Here is a 20866-nt window from a genome sequence, read left to right as displayed (position 1 = left end):
TTATTATTATTATTTTGAGACAGGATCTTGCTCTGTCACCCAGGCTGGAGTACAGTGGCGTGATCTTGGCTCACTGCAACCTCCACCTCCCGGATTCAAGAGATTCTCCTGCCTCAGCCTCCCAAGTAGCTGGGACTACAGGCACGCACCACCAGGCCTGGCTAATTTTCATAGTTTTAGTAGAGATGGGGTTTCGCCATGCTGGCGAAGCTGGTCTCGAACTCCTAACCTCAGGTGATCCACGCACCTCAGCCTCCCAAAGTGCTGGGATTGCAGGCATGAGCCATTGCACCTGGCCAAGAGGTGGTATTATTCAGAGTTTTCTAGAGGGACAGAACTAATAGGATAGATTATATATAAAGGAGAGTTTATTAAGGAATATTAACTCACATGATTACAAGGTCCTACGACAGGCCATCTGCAAGCGAGGAGCAGGGAAGCCAGGCCTGTTCCAAAGCTGAGAAACTTGGAGTCTGATGTTCGAGGGCAGGAAGCATCCAGCACAGCAGAAAGATGTAGGCTGGGAGGCTAGGCCAGTCTAGTCTTTTCCCATTCTTCTGCCTGCTTTATATTCTGGCCTCTCTGGCAGCTTAGATGGTGCCCACCCACATTAAGGGTGGGTCTGCCTTTCCCAGCCCACTGACTCAAATGTTAATCTCCTTTTGCATCGCCCTCACAGACATACCCAGTGCCTCCTTCAATCCAATCAAGTTGACACTGAGTATTAACTATCACAGAGATTTTACTGGAGAAAGTAATATGTAAAAAAAAAAAAATTCTCTCTCCCCTCCTCTCCCACGTTTTCCTATTCAAAAAAGAGAGCTGGGCACAGTGGCTCATGCCTCTAATCCCAGCACTTTGGGAGGCCAAGGCAGGAGGAGCCCTTGAGGCCAGGAGTTTGAGACCAGCCTGGGCAACATAGTGAGACCTCCTCTCTACTGAAAAAATAATAACAATAATTAGCTGGGCATGGTGACACATACCTGTGGTCCCAGCTACTCAAGAGGCCGAGGTGGAATAGTGGCTTGAGCCCAGGACAGGAGGTCAAGGCTGCTGTGAGCTATGAATGCACAAACTGCACTCCATCCTGAGTGACAGAGTAAGACCCTGTTTCAGATAAATAAGTAAATACAAATAGAAGGAAAAGAAAGATATGGAAGGAGAGATTGTTTGAAAGTCTGCAGTTTTCTTTCATGAATTTTCTTTGTGCGTATTTCTCATACTCCTGTAGTGGCTGAAGAATTCACCAAATGCCACATTGCATTTACCACAGACAGAGGCTGCTCCCACCTAAGCCGCTGTCCCAGCATCTCTATTCCCCCATCTACTGTCTGTCAGCCTGACCCTAATCCATCTCCAACGAGGGCTCAGTGAATGATCCCCACCCTATTCTCTCTTCTACCGAAAAGTAACACAAAAGCAGAGAACGTTTGTAAATGTTTTTAATTCCCATGAATATAGTAAATAAAGTGAATATCATTTTGCAAGAGTGAGAGCTGTTAATTGCAGTCACGTCTAAAAGAGGACAGGAGACCCGGTGCCGGCTTCAGTTGGGTCCTTCCAGCGTAAATGTTACATGCAGGACTCTGACTTGGCACCAGCACAAAGAAGGTACAAACCCCACCAACCCAGGCCCCAGTGTTCCCACCCAGGGACATTTCACTGCTTAGTTTCCTGCTGTACAGATAATGTAATAGTACTGTCCCGGCTTTAGAAAAGCAGATTTAATTTCCTACATATTAAGAACCTTCAGACCCGCATGTCAGTAAATTCTCTCTTTTGAAATGCCGATTTTATGAAAACACAAAGGCCATTTTGTCTTACTTCAGCATTGAAAGCTTATTAATGATAAGATCAAAGTATAGGCTTTTGTGCAGGTGTGCATCTCTTGGTAGCACTAAGGACACCTGGTGTCCACGTCCATCTCACAGGCCTGTACCAAAGGGACTCCTGAAGCCATCAAATGTCCAGGCTCAGGAATGTTTAAAGTCAGATCCACTTGGAAGACTGAGATATGAAGGACATGTGTTGCCCCATTTGTAGTAAATACTGTCATCAGTGTTTTTCATTTGCTGATTGTGTGCAATGCTGAAAAGCTTTCTGGGCACATGAAGCACTTTCTCTGTTGGAAGAACAGAAGCTCATCAGAGATTTTACAGAAGTTAAACTGTGTTCTGTTTTCACCCACCTGCCTCTTCAGTCTCATCACGTTTTACTCCATGGCATAGTAGCAGCCCTCCTTTCTCCTTAGTCTACCAGGACAGGAAGGGGGCTCCCCAAGACTCAAGGCTGGGGCCACTGGCTCACCTGCCCTCTGCAGGGAGCGGGCAGTCTTTGGTCTTCCAAAGGAAAACTCGGGGCCTCGTGCTGCACCCAGCAGCACACAGCCATTGTTGCCTCGGATTCGCATTCCCTGAGCAGACACCCTCCTCCACAGAGCGCGCCGCGCTGACGCCGCAAAATAGCTGGTACCAATCACAGCTCATTCCGAACAGCGTGAACAGGAAGGCCCGTGTATGAATCCCATCCCAGAAATGATACCTTTTCCAGAGAAATGGAATAGCTAAATCGGTTGTGTTGTATAGTTCACAAATTAACGTATTTCTTCTAATAAAATTCCATTTGACAAATGAAGAGAAATAGATGTAGGAAGTGATTTGCATCTGCTATATCCTTAAGAGTGATTCCAGTACACACGGGTGTGGTAGGAGGACAACAAATATTTATTCAATAGTTTTGAGGTAGGAGAACCATTAGATGATGCATTTTTAGAAATAATTCCCTTTCTTTTTGTTTTTTTGTTTTTTTTTGAGACAGAGTCTCGCTCTGTCACCCAGGCTGGTGTGCAGTGGCGCGATCTCAGCTCACTGCAAGCTCCACCTCCCGGGTTCACGCCATTCTGGGACTAAAGGCGCCCGCCACCACGCCCGGCTAATATTTTGCATTTTTTGTTTAGTAGAGATGGGGTTTCACCATGTTAGCCAAGATGGTCTCGATCTCTTGACCTCGTAATCCACCCACCTCGGCCTCCGAAAGTGCTGGGATGACTGGCGTGAGCCACCGTGTCCGGCCAAAAGAAGTCCTTTTAAAGACACTTGTATGGTAGATTTTTATGTCAGACTTCAAAACTAGCAGCACTTCCTTTTTTATTTTTATTTGGCTTTTTTGGGGTTTTTGTTTGTTAGAGTCTTGGAGTACAGTGGCACAGTCAAGGCTCACTGCAGCCTCAACCTGCTGGGCTCAAGCAATCCTCCCACCTTAGCCCCTCGAGTAACTAGGACCACAGGTGCCCATCACCACACCAGGCTAACTTTTAAATTTTGTGTAGAGACAGGACCTCACCACAGTGCCCAGGCCAGTGTCAGACTCCTGGGCTCAAGCATTCCTCCCACCTCGACCTCCCAAAGTCCTGAGATTACATGCATGAGCCACCATCCCTAGCCTCACTTCCTTTGTTTCGTGGATTTTGGAGTTTTATAAAGTGTAATATCATAAAAGATTATCTGGGAGCCCAAATGCCAAAGCATCAAAACAAAATTTTTCTAAATGGATGTTAAATGTCCACCTTTTTAAAAAATCACTGTAATGATTAAAAGGCTGGCCTGCTAAGCCATGAGTTGGTGTGACCTACTGAGCTGGAAATGACTAGTGAGTGAAAATGACCAGGCGGTCCCAGGGGCCAGCATTTGTGGCAGTTGCACAGCACAAGAGCCATAGAAGCCCCACGACGTTGCTGTGACTGAGCCAAACAGCTGCTCTAACGTGCTGGACTGCACTTGTACGATTTATGTGTGTACGCGCATACATGCACTTCATATATAAATGCCTGTTTTGGATTATAGTACTTTTTTAGAACTAAGATGGCTACACTGTAAAAATATTATGAAATCTGCATGGATTCAAATTCAGTATTTTGTACTGGTATGATTGTGGTAAGACGTTTGGAGACTACAGGAACATATAAAGAAAGAAAGGTTGCCCAGTGGAAATCCTTTCTAGCTGTCTGACTTGGCCAAGGAACATAAAACAGCCACTATCCACAAGCTGGGAAACCACTGCAGTCCGACGGGCTGTGCCTGGCAGAGAGCTGGTGGCACAGACCCTCTGGGTGGTGACAGTCCTAGCTACAGCTGCCACTGCAGCCTGCCCACTGCAGGCCCAGCACTGCTCAAGCTGTTGGCATCTGACGCCCACAGGTGTGAGCACTGAGAGCACAGTGCGCCCTGCCCGGGGTCCCATCACAGCACCTGCGGATGCAAGTTAAAAAGGTCAGCTTAGCTCACATCACTATTTTTGACATATTTTAACACAGTTGGAAACACTGTCTATGCATACAAAAGTATGTATGTTTGTGTATAAATACATATGGATGGTTGATAAATTTGAGAAAGAAATGGGTTGTGTACACGTGGCCAGCAGTTTCGGTGCCGGCTGCTTCCACACTGAAATCTACATATGAATTGATAATGCTCTGTGTTTTCTCCATTGATCTTATTCTTTCTAAATTGCCCCAACTGCTATTTTTTTTTCTTTTTTTTAAAAGAATGGACTCTTAACTGAAATGGTGTTTGATCAGAGAAAGTGAGTTATATAAATTAAAATTGTATAATTTCTGAAGTGTATAAAATTAAGCCAGGCAGATGGTACATGCCTCTGGTCCCTGCTACTCAGAGGCTGAAGCAGGAGGATCACTGGAGCCCAGGAGTTCGAATCCAGCCTGGACAACATGGTGTGACCCGTCTCTGAATAAATTGATTGATCAGATAGATAACCAGACAGACTGATTTCTCAAATACAGAAGATCACGTACAGTGACTGAGCCACTGTTCCCTCTGTAAGGAAGATAGCAGCATCTTCCTGTGTTGCCTTGAAGTGGGGCCACCTCAGTGAAAACCCAGACTTCTTCCCCTGCAGGTGTTGGGGCCTCATGGGCATCAGTCACTCCATGTGTCATTTCTTTTGTAGGTGGTGATGGCACTTCTCAAATACTGGCCAAAGACTCACAGTCCAAAAGAAGTAATGTTCTTAAATGAATTAGAAGAGATTTTAGATGTCATTGAACCATCAGAATTTGTGAAGATCATGGAGCCCCTCTTCCGGCAGTTGGCCAAATGTGTCTCCAGCCCACACTTCCAGGTATGTGGGGCTTGGGGAGACCTGATTAAATTGTTCCAGTGTTCATTTGGGAAAGGAAAAGTTCCATGTGTAGCTGGCCATGGTTTGCCTCTCATGCAATTTAAAGGTAAAATCCAAGTTTTTACTTGAATTATACTTCAAATACGATGCTGCAACTATGAATTCTATAGAATACCCTTGAGCGTCTTGTCCCCTCTGCCGCGGTACTTTTTCTCAATAAGAGCAATCATCTGGCTTCTCTGTAAAGCTGTCTTTGTCTTCATGTTCAGTGTGCTTCCAAGTTCATAAAACCTTCCTTTCCACACCTGAGCATCAATGTTGATAGACAACAGGTGGTCAGAGCCTCGGCTCTGAGATGCCCTTGCTGCTGAGGCACCTCATTCCTGACATTGTGTAAATGTGTCTCCCTTTACCTTTCAAAACGGCTGACAGCTCTGACTTTTGTCACTGCCAGATTCCTGTGTGAGAGGACGACCTTGGTCAGAGCTACTTTCTACTTTCTTTTCCCAATTTCCTTAACCCTTCAAGCCAGCCTCAGCTCATCACCTCTTTGGAAAGCCGCCCCCACTTACCTTCCCGGCCTGCCCGCCTCTGTTGGACGTGCTAGCCACCTGTCCTTTTGCATCACTGAGCGGATATTTATTGTGCACTCATCATGAACAAGGTGAAGATAGGCACAAAACGAGCACGACCTCCTGGTGCCCAGGGAGCAGGCCACACAGTGGAAGACGGTGACTGTGTCACACCACCACCTTACAGCCAAACGTGAAAGGCCAGGTGGCGTGTGCAGCAGGCTCTCGGAAACACATGGGCAGTTACCTTAGCACAAGTCTAAGCGGTTAGAAAAAGTCCACAAGAGTGAGGGGTCCTCCAAACCGAGCCCTTCAAGATGGTTTTGAAAAGAGGTCATTGAAACCAACAAAACTAAGACAAGAAGGCAAGTGATAGAGGAGTAAGAAGCTCTGCAGCGTGGGCAGCCGTAGTAAAGTGAGGTCAGGCTGAGTTGGGTTAGAGGAGGGAACTGCCGTGGTCTCTTCCATTACAAATATTCAGGTTATTTTCATTTTATAATTTTCAGTGAGTTTTCACATTAGGAACTAAGAAAGGAAAATGATGTTTTGGGTTTTTTGTTTGTTTTGTTTGTTTTCCATCAATCCTGGCCTACAGAGAAAATAATGTTTTTCAAGACTTGTGTGAGCACTTTGCTCAAAGGAGCATGGTTTCCTAGAAACTGGAGAGACCAGCGCCACAGAGCCCTGGTCGAAGTACAGGAGAGACTGGCAGTCGTGGGAAGTGTCCTGAAAACTTGAATTCCTTCCCTAGATGCAAAATTAGCTACCCATATAGGTAACGTCAGACTTCCAAGAGAAGACAGGGACGAGCGAACTCACAATGTGCTGTTTTGCATAAAAGCATGTGACAGGGCAAGGAGGCAGGGAAGCCCAGGTGGGGAAAGCAGAGCCAAGGTGGCCGTGCAGCTGCCAGGGGCTTGGGTGCCACTCCACATGTCACAGAAGCCTTCACGTCCCTGCCAAGAACAGAGCATGAGGGCTGCCAGGGTGGCCTGCCATGCCTCTGATGAGGGAGTTGAGCGCCAGGACCCCCTCGGACCTTCAGCTGCAGGCCCAGCGCCCCCACTCGCCCTCATCTGTGTCCCCCATGCACGCTTGCGCCCATCTTGGCTTCTGCTTCCTAGAGGACCTGATCAGCACAGAGTACATCCCAGAATCTTTTCCAGACACATATACGTAAGGCCAACTCATTCTTAATTTTTTTTTTTTTTTTTTTTGACAGAGTCTCACTCTGTTGCCCAGGCTAGACTGCAGTGGCACCATCTTGGCTCACTGCAAGCTCCGCCTCCCAGGTTCAAGTGATTCTCCGCCTCCCAAGTAGCTGGGATTGCAGGTGCCCACCACCACACCCAGCTAATTTTTGTGTTTTTAGTAGAGACGGGGTTTCACAGTATTGGCCAGGCTGATCTTGAACTCCCAACCTCGTGATCCACCCGCCTCGGCCTCCCAAAGTGCTGAGATTACAGGCGTGAGCTACCGCACCAGCTCATTCTTAACTTTTAGATGTTTTTTTCCCATCCAAAAAAAGTACTGGTTTTAAAAACTGGAAAAAGTTAAAGTTTAAACCATCAAGCATCTTAAGCTTCTGTTTTCTAAATCAGGCTTAAAATATTACCCTCACATATACTCACATATATTGGTGGGTGGTGGGTGGGTGGGTGGATGAATGGATGGATGGATGGTTTTATTTTTTGTTTGTTTTCTTTTGAGACAAAGTTTTGCTCTTGTTGCCCAAGCTAGAGTGCAACAGCATGATCTCGGCTCACTGCAACCTCCGCCTCCTAGGTTGAAGTGATTCTTCTGTTTCAGCCTCCCGAGTAACTGGGACTACAGGCGCGCACCACCACACCTGGCTGATTTTTGTATTTTTAGTGGAGACGGGGTTTCACCATGTTGGCCAGGCTGGCCTTGAACTCCTGACCTCTAGCGATCCGCCTGCCTTGGCCTCCCAAAGTGCTAGGATTACAGGCGTGAGCCACCGCACCCGGCCTAGATGGATGCTTTTTAAAGTACAAGGTATTGAACTCTTAAGTAAGAACTAGCCCAGGAGCTGTGCTACGATTGTGCCTTGTTTTGAATCCGCACCTCACTCTCATGCGTGCCCTCCCCTCCCCCATTACCTGCCTCCCTGCTGTTCTGCGAAGTTCATCCCGGCTCACTGCCTCTGAGGAATCGGCCCGGATTCCTGAGCCTGGCACAGGCTCACCCATTCTCCCAGCATCCCACCCGTACGCACTGCACCGCAGCCTCAGGATCTCTAAGCTGTAGGCTTCTGGCAGGAGAAACGTCAGCCCCACGCTGCTCACAGCCTCCAAATGCTACTGTGAGTCGTGTGCAGATGGAGGTGGTGACAGTAGTAAGACAGGAGAAGCTCCTCTTCCCAGAGGCACACATGCTGTGGTGGGGACAGGCCAAGTGTCCTGGTGACTGCCGCAAACTCCCAGATAGTTCTGTGGAACATGCACATGTGTGCTGGTTGACTATGGAGAGAAAAAGCAAATAGGGCAGGGTGTGAATAGTTGTTGAATCTGGGTGGAGGGAGGTGGGGGGCACTCATTATATTAGTCTTGCAGCTTTGTCTGTTTTTGAAAGTTTTAGTAATAAAAATGGGGGGCCGAGTGCAGTGGCTCATGCTTGTAGTCCCAGCACTTTGGGAGGCTAAGGCAGGCAGATTGCCTGAGGTCAGAAGTTCGAGACCAGCCTGGCCAACATGGTGAAACTATGTCTGTACTAAAAATACAAAAATTAGCCGACGTGATGGCGCATGCCTGTAGTCCCAGCCACTCAGGAGGCTGAGGTAGGAGAATCGCTTGAACCCAGGAGGCAGAGGTTGCAGTGAGTCGAGATGGCCCCACTGCACTCCAGCCTGGGCGACAAAATGAAACTACATCTCAAAAAAAAAAAAAAATTAAAAAACAGAAATGGATGGGCCAGGTATGGTAGCTCGTGCCTGTAATCCCAGCACTTTGGAAGGCCAAGGCAGGTGGATCACCTGAGCTCAGGAGTTCAAGACCAACCTGACCAACATGGCAAAACCCCGTCTCCACTAAAAATACAAAAAAATTAGCCGGGCATGGTGGCGGGCACCTGTAATCCCAGCCACTTGGGAGGCTGAAGCAGGAGAATCGCTTGAACCCAGGAGGCAGAGGTTGCAGTGAGCCGAGATCATGCCATTGCACTCCAGCCTGAGTGACAAAAGCAAAAATCCGTCTCAAAAAAGAAAAGAAAAGAAAAATGGTGGAACCACCCTCCAGTGGCTTCCCATGAGTAAGGACAAGTGCCCTCAGGCCCTGTTCCCCTGCCCTCCTCTCGTTCATGCCCCCACTGCCCTCCTCTCGTTCATGCCCCCACTGCCCTCTGCAGTGGTCCTCAGCCAGCCCCGTGCTGACAACTCAGGACCTCTCCTCCCTCTGGTCCTTGCTCAGATGTCCCCTCATCCCCATTGAAGCCACCCCACCCCACACACACCGCCACTGTCTGTCCCCTGCCCTGCTGCCCTTTGTGTGTGACTTATCGTTTCCAGTAAATTAATAATCATCCGTCACCTGTCTCCTCCCCTCTAGAATGTAAGCTCCATGGAGGCAGGGATTTCTGCCTTGCTGTGTTCAGTGCTGAATGCTCAGCAGGACACAGTGCACCCGCTTGGCCTGACAGATAGGGAGGCAGACGGATAGGTGGAGCAGCCTGCTTTGAGTTCTCTCCTCAGCATCTCACCAGCGTCTAGCATAAGTGTTTACTGAACAAGTGGAGAAATATGTGACAATGTTCTTGATTGCTTGACGTACAGAAATTATCTGCCTCTTTGTTGAAGGCTCTTCAGGGTTACAGGTCACAGTCTAAGAGTATTTTGAATTTATAGAAATAATCATAATTTTCTGGTCCAAGGTAGTTCATTACCCGACTCACAGGTTTAATAGCAAGGACAGCTGCCCGATGTCTCAGGCACAACCTCCAGCAAGCCATCCACTTGTGTCTTTCAGGTGGCAGAGCGAGCCCTCTATTACTGGAATAATGAATACATCATGAGTTTAATCAGTGACAACGCAGCGAAGATTCTGCCCATCATGTTTCCTTCCTTGTACCGCAACTCAAAGACCCATTGGAACAAGTAAGAAAGAACTGGCTGCCATCTTTTTCAGTCATTTTTAAATGTGGCACGTTTTACTGCTACTTCAGTTAGAATAAATACCAGAATTTTAAATATCAGTTAAGAAACAAGAATGTCAATTGTTTTGTGGACTTATAAATTAAGGAGCAGTGTGGGTAGTTTCTGTGGCCTTTGATTTTACCACCTCGCCTTCGTTCCTAGCCAGTATAGAGGCACCTTGGTTTGCAGCCACCTCCCAGTGACAGCAGCTTCTAGGCCTCTTCCTGAGCACCCTGCAGAAGCTGAAGGTCTCTGCGGAGCGTATGGAGCTCAGCCCCAGCAGGGGCGGCACAGTGGCCGCCGAACTCTCGGGGTGTCTCTCGAGCTCTGCGGACATGCACCCTGGAGGAGCCCCTGTGTGAGACCCAGGAACACCCCACAGTGGCCACTCCCTGGAGAAGAAGAGGGAAGCCAGGTGACCTGAACACAGCCGCATTGCCCCAGGAGCAAAAAGCATTTCCTCCTACTCCGCTCCTTCATCTTTTGACTTAAAGAGGATGAATAAATCTGTTTGCTGAGCAATAGTCTTCTGAGACTTTAAAAGGAAATTGTTGATATGGGTGCCACATTATTTATTTATTTTTCTTTTTTAAATTTTGTATTTTATTTCTTTCTAGACAGGGTCTTACTCTGTCCCCCCAGCTGGAGTGTAGTGTCACAATCATGGCTCACTTCAGCCTGGACCTCCCGGGCTCAAGCAAACCTCCTGCCTCAGGGTCCCGAGTAGCTGGGACTACAGGCACCCACCGCCAGCCCTGGCTAATTTTTGTATTTTTTGTAGAGATGGGGTTTTGCCATGTTACCCAGGCTGGTCTCGAACTCCTGGGCTCAAGTGACCCACCCACCTCAGCCTCCCAAAGTGCTGGGACAACGTGAGGCACTGCACCCAGGCCATCTTATTTATTAATATGGTATCATCTAATACTCCTGTTATTTAAAGAAATATGAGTATCTGAGTTTTTCTTTCCCACCTTCTTTCATCTCTTTCCATTGTACATTGTAATTATAACTCAGAACTTAAAGAAGAGCAGCCCTCCTCCCTTAGTTTACGGGTGAGGAAGGTGAGACTTGGAGGGCATTCGCAGCCCAGTCTGCGGTCACAAAGCTGGTGAGCGGCACTCTGGCCCAGTGCGATCTCCTAACTCCCAGTGTCTGCTGGGGCAGCCCTCCTGCTGTGCCGCACAGTCACCCTACTGCCGGCGGACCAGCCCTCTCCCATGCACCCTCTCTCCTTGTCCGCTCGAGGCTGCCGGTGGCACTGCCTCCTTCCCAGAATTCTGCAGGGCAGCAGCCAGACGGGTGTTAGCCCTGGAGCTCTGAGCCAGACCCCCAAGCAAGGGTCCAGCCAATCCACTTGCATCAAGTCCTCTGAGGGTTGCCACCCAGGAATTGAACAAAGAAGGGCAGGCAAATCAGAGTAAGGATGACTTTGGTTCACATTCCTGCCTTCCGCCTGACCAGCTACCTAGGGAAGTTAGCTCTCACCAGATCTTTCTCAGCCGGAAAAACTGAGAAAGTAAAGTGCTTTGCCGTGCAACAATCTTCATTTGGTTGTGAGGGTTATGATACAGTTAATATGCATAAAGTACCTGGCTTATGATAGGCACTGAGGAAGCATTTGCTGTCACTTAGTGGCTGTAGCGGCAGCAGCCAAGACCCTCGTGGCCATAGCGTGGTGGTTGTAGTTTTTAGTACAGCACATCCACCCTCAACAGCCTGTTCTTTGTAGCATTAATTTGTTTATTTATTTATTTTTGAGATGGAGTCTTGCTCCGTCGCTGCCCAGGCTGGAGTGCAGTGGCACTATCTCAGCTCACTGTAGCCTTTGCCTCCTGGGTTCAAGTGGTTCTCCTGCCTCAGCCTCCCAAGTAGCTGAGACTACAGACATGAGCCACCACTCCTGGCTAATTTTTGCATTTGTAGTAGAGACGGGGTTTCACCATGTTGGCCAGGCCGGTCTTGAGCTCCTGACCTCAAGTGATCCACCAGCCTCAGCCTCCCACAGTGCTGGGACTACAGACGTGAGCCACCGCGCCTGGCTTGCATTGATTTTTTTTTTTTTTTTTTAATTGAGCGCAACAATGACAACAAAAGCCCCTGGAGCGTCACCACGCTTCTTGTGTGTAATTTAGTATGGTATGAAAGTCAGCACAATTCATAACTGACTTTCAATCCCTGCCCATTGCAAAGAAAAAAATGTTCTTTTAAGTGTTTTCTAAGTATGATTTGGGTTTTATTAAAAAGTGGATTAAGAAGTAATTATGATTTGAGGGTTAGGTTTTTTGGTATTTGTTTTTTAGCAACTGGCAATTGTTGCTCACAATCCTATGGGCCGAGCAGGCTCTGCTGTGCAGGCTTTCGTTGGTGTCTGCTGGGGGATCGGGGCTCTTACGTGGCTGCAGTCCGATGGCAACTAGGACTAGTCACCTAGAGGCTCAGCTGGGACAGTTTGGCCTCTTTCCCTCTCCATGTGTGTCAGAGCCTGAGAACTAAGCATTGATTAAGCTGTTTTATGCTAATTTTATTTTCTCTTTCAAAGCTCTGTGTTGGCATTATTAAAATTAATTTTTCTGTCCTCAGGGGATAAGGTGAAAAGAAACTGACATTTATAGAAAATAAAGTATTGCCATTATTGTCCTCTTTATAATTTTGTCTTCATTATATTTGTTCAGGTTTTAGTGTTTTTAATTCAGTTTCTGAGCAAAGTGGTTTTTGGCTGCTGTCAGCTAGAGACAGTAAGTGGCGTGGCCTCTGTGGCTGTGTGAGAGCCACTCTGAAGAAAGTCTCCGGATGTGTGGCTGACTGTCAGAAAATGAATAACTCAGAATGAGCAGGGCTTGCATTTTAGAGCTTGGGAAACCTGTGCAATGTGGGACTGTTGGAACATGGAGCAGCCTGAGTGTGGAGAGGCGAGGGCTCAGCAGGAACACGTGCTCCCAGGCTCACCGTGCGGTTTTCTTTATAGGACAATACATGGCTTGATATACAACGCCCTGAAGCTCTTCATGGAGATGAACCAAAAGCTCTTTGATGACTGTACACAACAGTTCAAAGCAGAGAAACTAAAGTGAGTTGTTCCTTTCACAGATTACTGTTTCCAGGATTTTTTTCTTAATCCTAAGTAAACCTCTTCCACTGTCTTGTTCTAAAACGTTATTCTTCACTCGAAAGCCAAACCAGGCCTCTCATACTTGGCGAGCAAATTAAAACTGTGTTACAGTAACGTATTTTGAAAGAACAGGTGTTTAAAGTTGGCAGTTCTCCCGCCTGGTATTGCCGGATTAATCATCGGTGTTTAAAGTTGGCAGTTCTCCCGCCTGGTATTGCCAGATTAATCATCGGTGTTTAAAGTTGGCAGTTCTCCCACCTGGTATTGCCGGATTAATCATCTTTGCAATAAGTGCTTATGGAGGCAAGAATTTAACATTCAGAATTTTGTCTTTTCTTGGCTATATTGGGCTTAAAGGCTATAATGTGTAGTCCATTTTCATGTTTATAAGGCAGGGATTTGAATTATATCCTGTGAGGTTTATACAAGAGAGCAGGAATCTTCATTTCAGTGTAGCTTTATTCTGATTTAATTAACTCAATAATGTGGGCGTTCTCTGGAATCTAGTCTGTCCTTTGCACAATCAGGGTCCTGCCCTCATGTCTTTGAGCCCACATGTGTCCAGGGATGATCTAAGTGGCAAAGTACTTCGTCCCTAGGCTGTGCAAGTGATAATGTGATTAAATAGTTGTTGGAGGTCTTCTTCCAAGTTGAGTATGGACTACTGGCAGATTTTATTTTTTGCTTGTCACTTAAAACTGGCTAAGGTAGATAAGCTTTGCACGAATGTAATTCAAAATACACTGTGTATATATGTGTGCATGTATATGTGTATATATATGTATGAAACAACTGCCATTTAGTCATTCCTTAGACAAACATGTGAATATTTACCTATACACCAGGCCCTGTTTTAGATTCTGGCAATATAGCCATGAATAAAACCCACAAAAATCCTTGCCCTTTTGGGGTTTATATTCTGGGTAGTGTGGGGGGAAGAAAAATGCAGAATACACCAAAGTGAACCATAGAGCATGAGAGATGACAGGTCAGTCAGGAAAGGGCCGGGGAGACAGGCCAGCCATTCCTCTAGAGCTGCCAGCTGCGTGGTCCGTCCTCATCTCAGCACTCAGTGCAGTTTGCAGGTAGGAAGCACACAAGCAGCAGGGCCTTCTGATGGCGGATCCTCCTCTCGTGGAATCCCACAGCTTTCCCAACAGGACCTTAAAGGTTGTGTAGTACATTTTCTAGGTTAAAAAGCTTGGATCCTGGCCGGGCGCAGTGGCTCACGCCTGTAATCCCAGCACTTTGGGAGGTCATGGCAGGTGGATCATTTGAGGTCAGGAGTTCAAGACCAGCCTGGCCAACATGGTGAAACCCCGTCTCTACTAAAACTACGAAAAATAGCCGGGCGGTCGTGACATGCGCCTGTAATCCCAGCTACTCAGGAGGCTGAGGCAGAAGAATTGCTCGAGCCTGGGAGGTGGAGGTTGTAGTGAGCCGAGATCGCGCTACTACACTCCAGTCTGGGCGACAGACTAAGGCCCTGTCGCAAAAAAAAAAAAAAAAGAAAGAAAGAAAAAACCTGGATCCGAGTTAAGTGATTGACTGAAAGTCACGTGCCTCTTGCAGTCGAGTCAGTCAACAACCCAGGTCTCCTGGCTCTTAAGACGTTTCCTTTTTAACATTGTAGGAATGAGAATACTGGCTCCTTTGACACTGGTCACTTTACACTGTCCTGCAGTCTCGTTTCTTCAATGGATATATGAGCTTCTCATCAAATTATATAGGTCCCACGAAGAAACAACTGACCAGGGGAAGGGCAAGGATGGAGACATAAGACTGACTTAGATTAGATTTCTTTTAAGAATTCCAATTCTTGGTCATGTTAAATGTTCTGATATTTTCTCATGTTTACATCTCGGTTCATTCCTCACGCTGTGCTGAGCACTGTGCAGTGTGGGGAGACGGAGCGGGGGGGCTGCGGGAGGAGCCGCTGGCTGTGCCCGACGTGCCTGTGCCTTCGCCCCTTCAGTGTGTTCTTGTGTCTGATTCATCTCTAACACAGATGACATTTTGCTGTTTTTCAGAGAGAAGCTAAAAATGAAAGAACGGGAAGAAGCATGGGTTAAAATAGAAAATCTAGCCAAAGCCAATCCCCAGGTACTAAAAAAGAGTAACATGAAAACGCCTAGGGTTACTTGAATGTTTTTATAAGATAGGAATATATGTCTTCACTGTGGGGGGGACGTGATTTCACTAACGTTGTATATGGAAATGTCTGCAATAAAAAGTACTTTTAAACTTTGTAACCCTCCTCTTGTACAAGCACTTATTTTGCCCCATATCGTTTTTACCACAGAATTGACTTTTTTTCTCTGCTTTTTAAGTAAGGAATCTGATGAATATACTGTGGTAAAAAGAAAACTTGAATACAGTCCAAGACTGTGCTTCCTCTCTCAAATGTCATAGATGCTGTCGCTCAAACAGCATTTCCCTTTCTTTTTCATATGAAATTAGTTCTAAAAGAAAGGAAATTAGATTGGAAATAGAGTAAGTATGACATTTTGATGTCTTCTTCTTTGTATGAGGTTTCTGTAAGCCCAGCCTTTTATCATTAAAAATCAGCTGTATTCTGCCACGTTAGCAGCTAACCCTCCTTCCCTCCCCAGCAGCGGGTGCCAGTGTGCTCTGGTGAGTCCGCGCCGATGCTGGATGTCCCGGAGCTGCTAGGGCTGCCGGGGTCCGGGAGGGCTTCCTGGTGTCATGGTCTTTGGGTTTGATGTACACTGGTCTAAATGCTTAGAGCATTATGACAGTTGTTTCTTCATGTTCTGTGTGCCTCATTATAACAGTGCCTCTTAAAAAGAAAATCTTTTTCAGAAAATCTTTTGTCTGAATCTTTGCCACTCTAAGAATTCTCAAGCTTTCCTTCAGCTCTCCAGAAAAGGTTTTACCGGACAATGTGTTTCTTTTAGCGAGAGATGTGTGTAGTTATCTAAGTTGGTTTTTAAATTTCTCTGACATTTAATAAAAAGTTACACGTGAATATAAAGTTAAAAGTATATATTTACCTGTATAACAACATACTGGTTTGTAAACTCTGATAAAACTACAGTCAAGAAACTCAGATCAGGAAAACTGAATGACATTTCTCATCGTAAGCCCTTGAGTCCACCTGAAACAGGTAGCCAACATTTTTCTAGCAGTATTTATTCATAGTGACATACAAAAGCTGTTTTAAGAGTACTGTCTAAAACTGTGTAGTCCTTAATTGAGGTACATAGCTATAGGTGTCTACTTTAATGAATTGAATTGATGTTGAAAGTGTGCTTAAAATACTGATACTTGTTTAAAAACATGGTAACACTATAAACCTGGGCAAGTTTGTAAGGCCTAGCCCTGCCTGACGCTACGGTGCGTGTCTTGCTTTGTTCTGAAGAGCTGCAGGCAACGTGGGTGCTGACAGTCCTCAGGATTGTCAAGGACCTCAGCACACATGCAGTTGAAATCAATAGCCTCAAAAACGTGTGAGAAATGAATACACACACAATCACACAAACACACACGAAAATCAGAAGGTCTGATTTTATGTACCTAGAATATAGAAATAGCTTATTGAAAAAATTGCACAAAATCATTACATTACAAATCGAGAGCTGGTTTGTACTGACAAACATGGCCCAGTTTCACTACCGTACGTACTGTACGTAACGTGTTGCTTCCAAAATACGTATCGCTCTCTCTTTTCTTTTTCTCAGCTTTTCCTCAATGTTCTCAAGTAACTTTATGTATTCTTTTTGGTTGCTCTCTTTACAAACGTCTGTGGTGATGGCAGGCATGCCGTGGTTTTCCCTAGGAGCTCTGACGAACTGTGATGCTGGGAGCTTAGCCCTGCCTTGTCCTCATCTCTGTGTTGACACCATCTGTGAAAAGTCCCCATGAGTCTCACCCACATGCTCTAGCTGCATGGCACATGGTCTCCAAAACAGAAAATACTTCATGGGTCAATACCTCAGAGCTGGAAACTCTGGCCTCGTATTTGCTTCTCATTCTCAGGAGAACATCTCTAAGTTCTGATCACTGCTTCGCATTATAACAGCAACAAAAAGTCGCCAATTTTGTGGATAATACAGTCTGTTTATTTCTGTAGTGAAAACAGTTGGGTTTTCAAAGTTTGGTTTTCCATCTCAGATCTGCCTGTGGAGAATGGGTTTGCGGGCTTTGTTTTTACGGTGGGTTCCCAGGGACTCCCTGTGTGTTCCCTGATGCCCCCCGTCCTTGCAGACTGAGCCTTCGTCCACTCAAACGCATGACAGCATGTACCCAGCAGGCGTTGGGGACCCGGGAAGGCTGCGGCGCCCTCGAGACTGCATCTTGTTTGAGCAGTTGTGGCAGCTTTGTTGGAGTTTTTAATGTCACACGATTTAATTTTCTACAATCATAAAATATTGGCAGTTTCTAACATAAATGTGTTTCTCCTAAATCCATCAAAAGGGGCCATATAATATTTTACTACTCACTTACCCCAGCTTTTGTCGGAACCGTATGAAATGAAGTCAGGTACTTGTGTGAACTCAGAGTAGCTGTGGCTCAGTGTTTGCAACGACCAAAACTGCCGTGAGCGGCCTGGGGCAGGGTTGGGATGGATGCCTGCCTTTGCTTTGAGAGAGGAGCTCATGTGAGGAACGCACCTCAGTGAAGGTTTTTCTTTTGTTTTGTTTTGTTTGAGACGCAGTCTTGCTCTGTCGCCCAGGCTGGAGTGCAGTGATGTGATCTCAATTCACCACAACCTCCGCCTCCTGGGTTCAAGCAATTCTCCTGCCTCAACCTCCCAAGTATGCTGGGACTATAGGTGCACGCCACCACGCCTGGCTAATTTTTGTATTTTTAGTAGAGACAGGGTTTCACTCTTTTGGCCAGGCTGGTCTCAAACTCCTGACCTTGTGATCTACCCACCTTGGCCTCCCAAAGTGCTGGCATTACAGGTGTGAGCCACCACGCCCGGCCTTCAGTGAAGGTTTTTATTCCTAGTCAGAACACTCTCCTGCCAGTGCCCGCTATGTGAGGCTTATTTTGCTGTGAACATCTGGTGGCATTCTCGTGTGGGGACACTGTCCTTTGCCCCAAGGGCCAGTGAACCGAACTCCAAGCAAGGGCTGTTGGTGGGTCCCGTGGAAAGCACTGCTTGTCGCCCAGAGTAGTCAGAAGCAGAAGTGCTGGTGTGAAACAGGCCGCGCAAGTCTCAGGAGTCTTGCAGCCACTTAGGTTTCTGTATCTCCCCACCTGACTGTGAGCCCCCTCGAGGACAAGGTGCTATGTCCTGAATTGTGGTTCTAAGGATACAAAGATGAGAACAAGACGTAGCCCCCAGCCTTAGGGAGCTTACAGTCCATTAGGAGAGGCAGGTGAATTCAGCTCAGATGATCAGATTGTGTTAATAAGACGCCTGAGGGAGTGTGCAGGAGATGGCAGGACCGGCTCGTTCGTTCCCATCTCCAAAGAAAGACACACACAGTGCAGGGGCCTCTGGGTTTGACTGAGGGGCTCACCCAGTCAGACTTGAGGGAAGGTGCCTGCGGCAGAGGTAGAGAAAAGCAGGGACACGGTGGGTGGCAAGTGTTGGCCTTGGTGGGGTGTCAGTCACGGGGAGGGCTGGTGTGATGTGCTGAGAGGTGAGGGTGGAGAGGGAGCAGAATTCCCTCAAAATGTGAGCAGATGTTAAAGAGCCGTAAGGGCAACATGGCCCAGCCCGACTTGCATTTTTGCAAGCTCTTCTGGCGCAGCATGGGCGGAGTGCTGGGGCCATCAGGGTAGGGGATGCGTGTGGAGAGGTGTGGAGATGGTGGTGCTGGGCGGAGCTGTGGGAGTGAAGGCACAGGGCGCTGAGGACCTGGTCCGACCGGCGTTCGGGGAAGGAACCCAGCTGAAGGTGTGCGCCCCGGCTGTTTTGGGAGGAAGGGGAAGCCAGGTGGGCCCAGAGTTGAGCAGCAGGGCCTGGGCCTGGAGGCATGGAAGCCGGGGTGAATGAGGAGGGCAGGGGCTTGGGAAAAGGCTGAAGACGGCACACAGAGGAAGGAGCCCGCGATGCCTGGAGGAGAGGCTGGGGTCACAGAGACCGAGGGAGGGTGCGGGTTCAGGGCTGAAGAATGGCGTTCACGGTCTTCATTCCTCAGAGAGGTCCAGTGAGGCAAGGCTGGGAAGGGCTTAGCAGGCAGAGGGCACCCATAGGCCTCATGCCAGAGGAGGCTTCGTCAGAGGTGAGGGCCAACACTGGACAGTGGCTGAGAACAGAGCTAGCTGCTGTGGGCTGGCAGGGTGTGAGGGGCAGGGGTGAAGCAGGTCAGCAGGAGGCGCTGCTGTGACGGGGGTGCAGCCTGAAAGGCCGAAGCTGTGGGACTCTCTGGGCAGAGAATGGAGGGGTATGCATGAGAGCAGCCTGGGCAGGAACCCCCGCTCCCCTCTCCTGAGCTCAGAGGCCCTGAGCAAGCTACCCAGCCCTCCATGTCCCAGTTCCCCCATCAGCCAGGTGAGGGTGGCAGCACACACACAGCCTGCAGGACCAACAGGCGCCCCGCTCACAGCAGACACAGGTGCCGCTGCCTTCGCCTGTGCCCTCAAAGCGAGCAGACGCTCGTCACAGTCATGCTGTCCCATGCACCCTGTCTCAGAAGCTTCACAGCCGCCCTCCAGGGTGACCTTACCCCTGCACTACACTCATGGCAACGGAGTCAGCCGGGCCCAGTGGCTGCGGGCTGAGCCGTCTGCGTTTCAATCCAGAGCACAGGGAGAGTGAAGCAGTCCCAGGGCCACCCGCAGGGAATGGAGAGGGAACGTCAGGCTCACCCAGGCTGTGTGTGTTTTGGTGGAGAGCGAGTCACCCAGGATGTGACGAGAGGGTTTCATAAGCAAGCCGGGAAAATGGGATAAAGGGGAGAGAGAACCACGCCAGCTGTCTTGATGAGAGGACGTGATCGTGAAAGGAAAGGGAAGAGAATCATGAGGTTGGAGGTCGCTGGCAAAGAATGGGTGGCCGGAGGTGAGGGTTCCAGCGGTGAGACAGCTCCCGCCACCGAGCCCAGGGCGCTCCCTCGCGCTTGGCTGCTCACGTGGAGTCAGAACTGTGGAGGCTGTGGGGTGTGGGCCAGGGTGTGGGTCACTGTCCATCAGGTGCAGAGGGGCCAGGAGGGGACCAGCTGCTTTGTTGTCTCCACTGAGTGCTTTCTGGTTTCAGAAGTCAGCAAGGCGCGTCGTGTTGCAAGTGTAGGCGAGTCTCCCACTGAGTGGGCTTCGTGCGGGAGAGGGCCCTGGGGGGTGGCAGGGGAGATGCGTCCCTGGCCAGGATGAGAAGCTTGGAGTTCAGAGCCTGGGCACCTAACAGAGTGACTCCACACTTTGCATTGCAGTACACAGTGTATAGTCAAGCCAGCACCGTGAGCATTCCGGTTGCAATGGAGACAGATGGGCCTTTATTTGAAGATGTGCAGATGCTGAGAAAGACAGTGAAGGACGAGGCTCATCAGGTAAAAGTGCACTGAGCTCAGCTGGGCGCCCATGACAGATAATTGCTTAAGAAACGCACATACTTTTGGTAGGCGATGTGATTTGCATCAGTGCCTTCTGTTTAAGCTGAAATTAAAAATTAAATTTTGCTAGCCTTATAGGAAACATTGTATCTATAGATCTTAGTGATCAAATTACTAGAAACAGTTTTTAAGGATTCAGTATGTGCCTGAGAGTCGTGTCTCCATTTACTAACAGTAGTAGTCATCCCAACTCTTAACTGTTCTTTAAATGTTAACTCCAGCAAAATCGAAAGCTTCACAGCCATATCCACCCCTCGCTTTTTTCTTCACAGCCCTCTGGCTTCTGCTTTGGCCCAGAGATGCTCCCTTTTAGCTCTTCACAGCAGGTGCTAACAACCCCTTTCCCCAGGACACCTCACTCCCCTCATGCCCCTTG

The 20866-nt window shown here is 48.0% G+C and overlaps 1 protein-coding gene across 3 annotated transcripts in view; it reads left to right on the top strand.

Annotated features, from left to right (window-relative positions):
- Window positions 1–20866, top strand: part of PPP2R5C (protein phosphatase 2, regulatory subunit B', gamma) — a 170539-nt gene that overhangs the window by 140139 nt on the left and 9534 nt on the right. For 2 of the 3 annotated variants that reach the window (XM_011951453.1, XM_011951451.1), the window contains 5 exons: window positions 4966–5136; window positions 9689–9816; window positions 12821–12922; window positions 14995–15067; window positions 20311–20427. In XM_011951453.1, coding sequence (XP_011806843.1) covers window positions 4966–5136; window positions 9689–9816; window positions 12821–12922; window positions 14995–15067; window positions 20311–20427 — 591 coding nt within the window. The remainder of the gene's footprint in view (window positions 1–4965; window positions 5137–9688; window positions 9817–12820; window positions 12923–14994; window positions 15068–20310; window positions 20428–20866) is intronic. The other variant, XM_011951452.1, reaches the window with a different exon arrangement.

The sequence above is a fragment of the Colobus angolensis genome, unplaced genomic scaffold (genome assembly GCF_000951035.1).
Source record: "Colobus angolensis palliatus isolate OR3802 unplaced genomic scaffold, Cang.pa_1.0 Scaffold32, whole genome shotgun sequence".
Lineage (NCBI taxonomy): Eukaryota > Metazoa > Chordata > Mammalia > Primates > Cercopithecidae > Colobus > Colobus angolensis.
This window is presented reverse-complemented; position numbering and strand designations above follow the sequence as displayed.